The sequence below is a fragment of the Rhincodon typus genome, chromosome 5 (assembly GCF_021869965.1).
Source record: "Rhincodon typus isolate 14 chromosome 5, sRhiTyp1.1, whole genome shotgun sequence".
Lineage (NCBI taxonomy): Eukaryota > Metazoa > Chordata > Chondrichthyes > Orectolobiformes > Rhincodontidae > Rhincodon > Rhincodon typus.
In genome coordinates this window covers 45,799,834-45,811,183 of record NC_063336.1, presented here as the reverse complement: position 1 = coordinate 45,811,183, position 11,350 = coordinate 45,799,834, and the positions used below count along the sequence as shown (strand labels likewise).

Below are 11,350 nucleotides of genomic sequence, written 5' to 3'. Positions count from 1 at the left end.
TCAGCCTTCCTGCTCCTATGATGCTGCTTGGCCTGCTGTGTTCATCCAGCTCTACACCTTGTTATCTCAGTAACTATCCTTGACAGGTTTGGAATCAAGTAGCCCTACTAAGACTTGATTCAAGGTGAATTAGGAGGAAAATGCTCCACTGGATACATACCTAGTATAAAGGAAGATGGCAGTAGTTGTTGCACTTGGCCCTTAGCTTTGTATGCCTTGGCATCATAAATGCACATCAAAATACTTAGAGTCGTAGAGTCATAGAGCTGTACAGCACAGAAACAGACCCTTTGGTCCAACTCGTCCATGTCGACCAATATCCTAATTAATCTAGTCCCATTTGCCAACATTTGGCCCATATTCCTCTGAACTCTTCCTACTCATATACCCATCCAGATGCCTTTTAAATGTTGTAATTGTACCAACCTCTACCACTTCCCCTGGCAGCTCATTCCATATACACACCACCCTGTCCACGAAAATGTTGCCCCTTAGATCCCTTTTAAATCTTTCCCCTCTCACCTTAAACCTATGCCCTCTAGTTTTGGACTCTCCCAACCCAGGGAAATGATCTTGTCTATTTACCCTATCCATGCTCCTCATGATTTTATAAACCTCTAAGGTCACCTGTAAGCCTTCGATGCCTTTGGGAAAATAACCACAGCCTATTCAGCCTCTCCCTATAGCTCAAACCCTCCAACCCTGGCAACATCCTCCTAAATCTTTTCTGAACCCTTTCTAGTTTCACAACATCCTTCCTAGAGCAGGGAGACCAGAATCGCACACAGTATTCCAAAAGGGGCCTAACCAATGTCCCGTACAGCCACAACACGACCTCCCAACTCCTATACTCAGTGCACTGACTAATGAAGGCAAGCATACCAAATGCCTTCTTCACCCCACACACACACAAACAGAAGTTGCTGGAAAAGCTCAGCAGGTCTGGCAGCGTCTGTGAAGAGAACTCAGAGTTAATGTTTCGGGCCTGGTGAACCTTCCTCAGAACTTCCTCACTATCTTGTCTACCTGGCTTCTTACATGTTATTGTCTTCCACATTTCCTACATTACAATCATCTCATTTGTGCGAAATTGATGGAGGGGTTCCGCAGGAAAGTATCAGCAGTCTAACTGGGACTGTCTGTAGACCTTATTCTCCACAAGTTTACAAATGAGGAAATTTGCTGAGTATTGTACCAAGTTCCATTCCATCGATAACTCCTCAGATAATGAAATAATCTATGCCAACATGCAACAAGCCCAGGCTAGCAAAATCGTTAACTGCTGAGGATCAAATAATATTTACACTACACAGGTGTGAGGTAATATCATATCCAACAAGGTAGAATCTAACCATCTCCCTTCAGCATTCTCCAACCATCAACACTCCAGACATCATCATTAACGAGAAACTTAAGTGGACTAATCAGTTAGATACTATGACTACAAAAACAGGTCAAAGGCTGGGAATTCTACAGCAAGTGACTCAACTTGTGATTTCACACAGTCTGTCCACTACCTACATGGCAAATATCAGGAGTATAATGGAATGCTCACCACTTAACAGGATGAGTGCAGCTCCAACAATAGTCAAGAATCCTGACACAATCCAGGACAAAACAACCGCTTAACTGGCAACAATCCTACACCTTAAACATTCACTTCCACCACAGTGACATCAAATGTGTACTATTTACAAGATGTAATGCAGTAACTTTCCAAGGCTTTTCTACTGCACTTCACAAACTCAAATCCTTTATCTCTTGGATGTCCTTACAGTGCAGGAGGCCGCCATTTGGCCCATCAAGTCCACAGCAACCCTCCAAAGAGAATCCCACCCAGGCTCAGCCCCCAACTCTATCCCGCAATCCCACATTTACCACTGCTAATCCACCTATCCTCTCACATCCCTGCACACTACTGGGCAATTTAGCATGGCCAATCCACCTAATCTGCACATCTTTGAACTGTGGGAGGAAACTGGAACACTGGACAGAAACCCACGCAGAAATGGGAGAATGTGCAAGCTCCACTCAGTGACCCAAGGCTGGAATTGAACCCGGGTCCCTGGCGCTTTGAGGCAGCACTGCAAATCACTGAGCCATTGAACCGCCCAGTTATGTCATAAAATGTCTGCATGAAGAGCTGAGTTCTTGGGGCTGGTAGCACAGCGGTAGTGTCCCTAGTTCTGGGCTATAAGACCAAGATTCAAGTCTCATCTGCTCCAGGGTTGTGTCATAGCACTGAACAGAAACAGCTGAATCCTTCGCTATTGGGTGTTGGCTTCTGGTCAGCAAAAGGGTCCAAATGGGAAGGTGGGAACTGATGTTTGTACCAAGCTATAGATTTTCAATAAGACCTCTGTAAATCTCTGAATGTCTTTTGCTGCTTAATCCAAGATATGGATATTGGTGTGTGAAGCACCTACAACACATGCACTGTAGTGGTTCAAATACACAGCTCACTGTCCTGTTCTCATGAATAATTTGGGATGGACAATAAACGTTGCTATGGCCAGTGATGCCCACATTCCATGAATGCATGAAAATAGACCCTCTCCCATAAATTAAAGCATATAGAAAAATCAAGATTTTCATCTCCTGGCTCCCCAGTGCCAGCGCATCATCTACAAAGTTCAAGTTATCAGTGTATTGGAATACTCTCAACTTATATGGAATGGGTATAGCTCCATCAAAATTTAATAAACACAACAGCATCCAGCAGAAGACATCCTCCTTGATTGGCAATCCATCTATCACCATTAATATTTACTTCCTTCACCACCAACACACAATAACGGTAGTGTGACTCATCTATAATATGCACTGCAGTAACTCACCAAGCCTCCTTGAATGGTAACTTTCAAACCCATGACCTCTACCACTTAGAAGGTCAAGGGGAGCAGATGCAATGGGAACACCGCCTTCAAGTCACAGATAAGCCAGACTGGGAATTATACCACCATTTTTTCCCCCTGTGACTGGGTCAAAATCACAGAACTCCCTTGCGATTAGCATTGAGAGGGTGCTGGCACACCAAGGACTGTAGTGGTTCATGAATGCAGCTCATCACTTTTCCAGGGCATTTAGGGATCGGTTGTAAATGCTGGCCAAGTCAACTACACCCACATATCTTAAACATTTGTTTTGAAAGATGCAAGATTTTTTCTTTGCTCTTCTTCAAGCTCATTTTAGAGGACAAAGATAATCCATGGTGCCCTCATTTCTATGTCAAGATCTGTTCTCTCACCGACTTTCCCCATCTTTCACACCAAGTGCAAATAGTTACTGATCGTTAACTATTCAGGCCATCTGTGCAGCTACCTCTGCCATCTGCCAACTTTCGTCTGTCCCTGACTCTTGTCACACACCTCCATTATTATTTGGGCTTCTTTTACTTTCTTTCTTCTAGATATTATTTCCTTCAGTGACTCACATTGTTATATTTCCTCATTTCCTTACATGTGTTTTCACTTACCCTGATTACCAGAAACCTTTTATAACCAGCTCAGGGAAATAAAGAGAGAATTTCATTTTAAATTTAATTTTCTTTACTTTGTATATTTTTTAATTTGAAATGCACTTTAACTATTGGATCTATCCTGAGCCACCAAATGATCAGCTTTGCCACTTGAAAGTGGCAGAATAATACCATAAAGAACAATGTTTTACAGCTTAACTGTTTAATAAATGTATTAAACAGCAATTGAACAAATACTGGTTCTAAAATAGCATAAAGCCATGAACCATAACAAGCTAACTACTGTAAAATTACTTGTTAATGGCTACATATTTAATAATTAATTTTTAATATGCAGTTCATTTTCTTTCGTTTATCTCACCAACTACATGAGTGTCTGGTTTAGAAATGCTTTACAGAAATTTCAGTCAAATTCACCTTCAACAGACAATATTTTGCCTTTTTGAAAACTTCACAGACATTCACCAATTTGAAAAAGGGCAAACTAATAAATTCTTTCAAATTCTAATACCTTTTGTATTATGCACCTTAATAGCTCCCTCACATTCAAAGAGCTTCTAATCTGCACATTTATGCTTTAATTGACCAACTTGGTCATAGAAGTTTTTTTTTCATTCACAGGGAGTGGGCATTGCTAGCTAGTACAACATTTATTGCCAACTTAACCATCCTGGAGAAGTGTTGGTGGGTGCCTTCTTGAACCATTGCAGTAAATGGGTATAGGTACATGCACAGTGCCATTAGGAATCACATTCTAGGATTTTGAGCCAGCAACAGTGAAGGAACATTGATATAGTTCTGAATCCGGATAATGTGTGGCTTGGAGGGGAACTTGCAGGTGGTGGCAATCCCATGCATCTGCTGTGCTTGTCCTTGTAGGTGATAGAGTTGATTAATCATAACAAATTAACTGAGGCAACATATATTAAGCCAAGGCTTTATTTCTGACATTCCAAATAATGATTACCCCTTATAGATTATGACAATATTAAATATATCATTTTTTGATCCACTCCTTTAATTTGTTACACATCTCTCCACTGATCCTGCAAGCTGACTTTTCCAATAAAACACGACTGTTCCCTGTTTAATACACCCTTGCCCAACTCCTGAACCTTCAGTAACCTAGCTTGTGTTCATCAACACTGATCTTCAAATTCTGTTCATTTCCTTTTTAAAATCGTCACTCCTCTACAGGAACTGATTAACGCTCATCTGCACTCACTTATACAATCCCAACTCTAAGCTCCCTTTTAATGCTGAGATTCCTGTGTCTGTAAAAAATTATTTATGTGGGCATCACTGGCAGGGTCATTAATTTTGCCCATCTCCAACTGTCCCCTAGAAAGTAGGTGGTGAGCTATCTCCTTGCGCTGCTGCAGTACATGGGGAGTAGGCTCGCCTTCAGGCCTGTTAGGCACAGAATTCCAAGATTTTGACACAGTGAAGGTGAAGGAATAATCACACACTGTGAAGTTAGGGTGATGTGTGTCTTACAGAGGAACTTACAGGTAGTGATAGTCCCATGTATCTGCTGCCTGGGTTTTTCTAGGTGATGGAGATTGAGGATTTGCAAGGTGCCCTCAAAGGAAGACTAATGAGTTTTTGCAGTGCACGTTGTAATGTAGAGGGAGTGAATCTTAAAGTGGTGCATGTAATTCCAACGAAGCAAACTACTTTGCTGTGGTTGGTGCCAAACTTCTTGAGACCCTGAAAAGTGAAGACTCTTGTGCCTTGTGGATGGCTGACAGGCTTTAGGGAGTCAGGGGGATGATTTACTTGCTGACAAATTCTAAGTCTCTGACTTGGTCTTCCAGCCACAGAATTCATATGTCTGATCTAGTCCAGTCTTTGGCCAAGACCCCCACCACCCAGGATATTGATAGTGGAGGATTCAACAATCTCTGAGTATCAAGGGTAGATGGTTAGATTCTCTCTTGTTGAAGAAGGTCATTGCCTAGCACTTGTTTGGCGTGAATGTTACTTGCCACACATCAGCTAAAGCCTGAATCTTGTCCATTTGGACACAGTCGTTTTAGTGTCTGAAGAATCATGAATGGTGTCGAATGTTGTGCAGCCAACAGCAACCATCTTCAATTCAGAGCTTTGATGGGGTGAAGGTCACTGATGAAAAATCTGAAGATAGTTGGGCCTAAGACACTACCTTGAGGAACTCCTGTAGCAATATCCTTTGGCTGAGATGACTTCCAACAACCAAAGTCATCTTTATTTGTGCTAGGTTAGGTACGGTTCAATCTAGTGCAGCTCTTTCCCACTGATTTCCATTGACTTTAGTTTGGCTAGGATTTCTTAATGCCACTCTGATCAAAAGATTATTGCTGTCATTGTCACCTCATCTCTTGAGTTCAGTTCTTTTTCACATTTGGTCCAGGTTGTAAAGAGTTCAGGAGCTGAAAGACCCGGGTGGAACCCAAAGCAAGTGTCAGTGAGCAGGTTATTGCTCTGCAATACCACCTTGTACCACTTTGCTGATAATTGAGTTAAGTGATGAAGTGCTAATTGGCCAGATTGGATTTGTCCTACCTTTTCTACAAATAACATACCTGGCAAATTTTCCACATTGTCAAGTAGATGCCAGTGTCATACTTAGACTGGAACAGTTGACTTGGGTGTTGCTAGTTCTGGGCTACAAGTCTTCAGTACTATTGCTGGACCTTATCAGGGTCCATAGCTTTTGCAGTATCCAGTGCCTCCAACCGTTTCTTGCTATCACATGGAGTGAATTAAATTAGCTGTATATTGGCATCTGTGATGTTAGGAACCCCAGGAGGAGGCAGAGATGGATCATTCACTCAACATTTTGCTGAAAACGGTTTTCAAATGCTTCGGTTTCATCATTGTATGTTCAATTTTAATCTGCTGCTCTATGTATTCATTTGCTTCCAATTCACTACCAACAAAAGATCTTTCTTCTCATTTTGGCAACATACATTGGAATAATTCTCTCCCACCTCACCTCAATTTTCCACCTCTCCTTTCCCATTCTTAAAAGCCAATCAGGATTTCAGTCACCTCACCGATTCACCCAAAGAGCAAAGTCCATTGCTCGTAAGAGTCCTGTGACATTTTCCTTATTAATGGGACTATATCACTATTAATAGTCAGTCTTGTAATCCACTGTACAACCCAATTTTCCAAAGCCAACTGTCAGAGTAATGTTCATGTCACAGAAATGTGGTTCATTAACAGTTTCAATCTCAAAATATGTACGAGTACTGATATTCAAACTTTAGAATTGTCAGAGGATTGCATTATGAAAAACACAAATCATGGTGCAATTAAAAGCATTCACATGAACTTACAAAATTACAACTTATATTGTAACCTTATATCTGCAATATTTAAAAATGTATATTCTTGTTCTCCTCAGCTTATGCTTGCTTCATTTGTATTAACAAGAGTCTTCGCTGATCTGCCAAAATAAATTGTACAAACCAGAAGGGAAAAGCAAATTATAGTACTCTATAATGTTAGCGTTTATTGCAATATGATGATCAGCTAGAAAATTGGTACTACAGACTGTTAGAATACTAAGCAACACAGACTTTAGTGCTTTTTTCCTGAAGCTGGTTAGGCATCATACAATCTGGGCATAATATTTACTTCCTCACAGCAGCATTAACAACAGGATGCAGGATCCATCTGTATTGCTCACTGCTACATAACACAAAGGGCAATGAGATTTGAAGAAAAGAAATAACATTCAGAAACCAGACAGTAAATAGAAACAAAAATATCAGATGAACATTTCTGGGAGTGGAGAAAGAGAATAAACCTCAGGATATTCCAAAGCCAACAGCTGTATGACGGTGACAGTGCTCACCTGGAGATACAAAGACAAGTTATCTCGGATGGCAGACAGCATTGCTGGGGGCAATTCTTTGTTCTGTTGCAAGACTGTATGTGGCAACAGCAGACAATCGATGATGCGGAACAAGAGCTGCTGAGCTTTTGAAGTGGACAATATCAGTGCCCAATATTTGACAATACAGCCTGTGTATAAAAACAAAATAATGCAATTCAATACGTTCTCACCAGGAGTAAGGCACATCATTTAATTTCTTGTAATTCCCAACTTGATTTCATGTTTTAACTCATCTCAAAGCAATAGTTTTGAAATGATAATACATGCTTCCATTCCTATAATATTTTACACAATAGTTTTCAGTTCAGAGATAGTAGGAATTGCAGATGCTGGAGAATCTGAGATAACAAGGTGTCGAGCTGGATGAACACAGGTGCAGTTGACCTATGCTTGGTTCGGACTAAACAACTGCACTTCCCAGTTGCGAACTATTTCAGCTCCCCCTCCCATTCCTCAGACGACATGTCCATCCTGGGCCTCCTGTAGTGCCACAACGATGCCACCTGAAGGTTGCAGGAACCCACTTGGGAACCCTACAGCCCAATGGTATCAATGTGGACTTCACAAGCTTCAAAATCTCCCCTCCCACTACCGCACCCCAAAACCAGCCCAGCTCGTCCCCGCCTCCCTAACCTGTCCTTCCTCCCACCTATCCCCTCCTCCCACTTCAAACCCCACCCCATCCCGCCCCCTTGACCTGTCCATCCTCCCTGGACTGACCTATCCCCTCCCTAACTCCCCACCTATACTCACCTTTACTGGCTCCATCCCCGCCTCTTTGACCTGTCTGTCTCCTCTCCACCTATCTTCTCCTCTATCCATCTTCTTTCCGTCTCCCCCTCTCTCCCTATTTATTTCAGAACCCCCTTCCTCTCCCCCATTTCTGAAGGAGGGTCTAGGCCCGAAACGTCAGCCTTCCTGCTCCTCTGATGCTGCTTGGCCTACTGTGTTCATCTAGCTCTACACCTTGTTATCTCAGTTTTCAGTTCAGATCAGTTTTATTCAGGAATTATCCATCATGCTGATCCAATATTGGGAGATATGATAAACTACTCACAAGTAGTTGCTGGCACATCATCATCATTTGCACAGTTTTGTTGTTGCACACGCAGAAGTTACATTGAAGAAATAGGCCATTCAGTCCATTGAGCCCATGATAACATTTATCATTTTTTCCCCTTTGTTTTTATCCCATCTATATAAGAACACATGAAACAGGAGCAGGAGCAGATCATACTGATCCTTGAGCCTGCTTTAGGATTCAATATGGTCACGGTTGGTCTTCAGCTTCAACTACATTTGCCTACCCGCTCCCATTAGCTCTTGGACTGTTTTTTTTAAACCAGGGTGAGGCAGTTGGAACAGAAAGAGAGTGCTCTGCTCACTCTCGCCTTAGACTCTCAATCGAGCCTGCTCTGCCATGCAAGAAGATCATAGCTGATCTAGTTGTCGTCTCATTGCCAAATTCCTGTCTACATCCTATAACTCTTGACATCCTTATCTACCATAACTTGGCTTTGAGTAAATAATTCAACAACCTAGTCTCCATTCAATTTGGTGGAACAGAATTCCACAGACTGAAACAGAGACCCGCTGAAAGAAATTGTTCTGTATTTCCATCTTAAAAGGGAGACCTTTTATTGTTAAAATATGGCCTTTAGTTTGAGTATTTTCCACAGAAACAATCCAACTGGTATTCATCCTATAAACTGCCTATAAGGTTTTATTTGTTTCAAAAAGATCATCTCTCATTTTACCTAAACTCTAATGAATACATATCTGTTTCTAATTAACCCATCCCATTGCTTCATAATTTAAACACTTCTATCTTATAGCCAGAAAAGTCATACTGTACTAATGAAATATTATCATGTCATTATTACATCTTAGATTTTATTACTAGGCAGGGGTGGATTGCTGTTTTAAAAACTACAGCCACATCAAACTGTGTTGCCTGATTTAATGTCCTCTTGACTTACAACCTAATTTATTGTTCTTCCACAGCACTGTGTGAATTTTTTTTATTAAAAAGGCTGTGAACACCAATGGAATTGATTCAGGTGGTTGCGAAGGAAGGAATTAAAGCATACCTTTCACTTCCAACAGTCAGAATTCAACAGCACGAAATGGTAAAAATCACTTTTCTGTTATGAAGGAGACACATTTCGGTTTATGAATTACATGGTCACATTCATTCAATAAAAATGGCGCAAGTATAGCTAAGGCTCTGTTGGTAGCACTCGCACCGCTGAGTCAGGAGATTGTGGGTTCAAACCCCACTACAGAAATTCAGTACAAAAAAGTTAGGCTGGCACTCCAAAGCAGTACTATAGGAGAACTGCAGTCAGAGGGACCATATAGGCTGCATTAAATGAAAACTCCATCTGCTGTCTGACTGGGATGTAAAAGATCCTATGCTAGCACTTTTAAAACAGGTGTTAATCCCAAATCAATATTTATCCATCAATGAATATCACAAACACAGATTAACTTCTCATTGTCCTATCTCTCACTGATTGTGGGAGATTGCTGTACACAAATTGGCTGCATGTTTTCTTCATTACAATATTCCAAAAGTGCTTCATAGGCTGGAAGAAAAGACACTTTGCAGCATCTAACGGCTATGAAAGACACAGCATGACTGCAATCGTTTTCTCCATTTTCTTTCTTTAGCTTTTTCTAGTTTGTGTGTTTTCTGGCAAAATTGGACAAACTAAACAGAGTGAACAAATAAACACAAGATTCGCCTGCACAATGCAGTTGCAGTCTACAAGTTGAAAGATTTGCAGTTATTTTTAATTATTATTTGAAAGCAGTTAGTTATGTATTTTGAGGAAGGGCAACATAGCAGTGCTGGAACGTCTATGGATTTCCGAGATCCAATTACCTCCTAGGTTAGTTTTCAAAAATGACCAACTATTTAATGGTTCTCTCCAAAACTTTACTCTCTCGAGTATAGGTCTTTACACGGCTGCAGGTTTAATGACATAGAGGAGGGTTCTAACTGTTTGCTAACTTGCAAATAAATTTGTCTTGCCTTCGTACACTAATAATCTCGCTGTAAAAAAACTGCTTAAAAAGTAATGCCTTGTTGCATGAAAACAATTATCTCAGTCTCAGGGTAATTATTGCTGGAGCTTGTTAAGGTATTGCCCTAGACCCAAAAATCTTCTGTTGATTCCCTCCAGCACAAAGCCAGAAGTGGCGATGTTTGCTGATGATTCCACAGTATGTTCAGTGCCATTCGCAATGCCTCTGAACACAAGCACCAAAACAAAAATAGAAATGGCTGGAAAAGATCAGCAGGTCTGGCAGCATCTGAACGAATTCTCAGTTTATATGTTTTGGGTCCAGAGACCCTTCCTCAGAAGTTCCTCAGGTTCTGAGGAAGGGTCACTTGACCCAAAACGTTAACTCTGATTTCTCTCCACAGGTGCTACCAGACCCGCTGAACTTTCCAGCAATTTCTATTTTTGTTTCTAATTTACAACATCCACATTTGTTTTGGTTTTTAAAAGCGAAACAATATTGGTTGCTTCAAAGCACTTTCCAAATCTAGGTCCTCATCTGCTTAGAACAAGTGCAGCAGCTTCATGGTACCACCATAACGTGCAAATTCTCCCCCAAGGCACACAAGCCATTCCTACACCGTTGCTATGTCAAAATCCTGCAACTCCCTCCATAAAAACATTTGGATGAATTTACATCATATGGATTACCATACTTCAAGAATATGGCCAATACCATATTTTCAAGAGCAATTAGCAATGCATAATTAATGCTCATCTTACCAATGATCTCCACATCCCATGGTCAAATTTTTTAAAAAAACTACACTTTTACAAAGTGCAATAGTGTCATAATTGACGCTGGAATCTTTATATGAAATGAAAAATTAGTTTCATATCTGAGGAATGTCAAATTTCCCCTTTCTGATTAAACAAAACACATCTTTGAAATAATATGTACACTATGAATTTTCCTTC

The 11,350-nt window shown here is 40.8% G+C and overlaps 1 protein-coding gene across 2 annotated transcripts in view; it reads right to left on the bottom strand.

Annotated features, from left to right (window-relative positions):
• The window catches only part of mms22l (MMS22-like, DNA repair protein), a 126,168-nt gene that overhangs the window by 12,800 nt on the left and 102,018 nt on the right, over window positions 1-11,350 (bottom strand). For both annotated transcript variants that reach the window (XM_048597523.1, XM_048597524.1), the window contains one exon: window positions 7,323-7,492. In XM_048597523.1, the coding sequence (XP_048453480.1) occupies window positions 7,323-7,492 (170 nt within the window). The remainder of the gene's footprint in view (window positions 1-7,322; window positions 7,493-11,350) is intronic.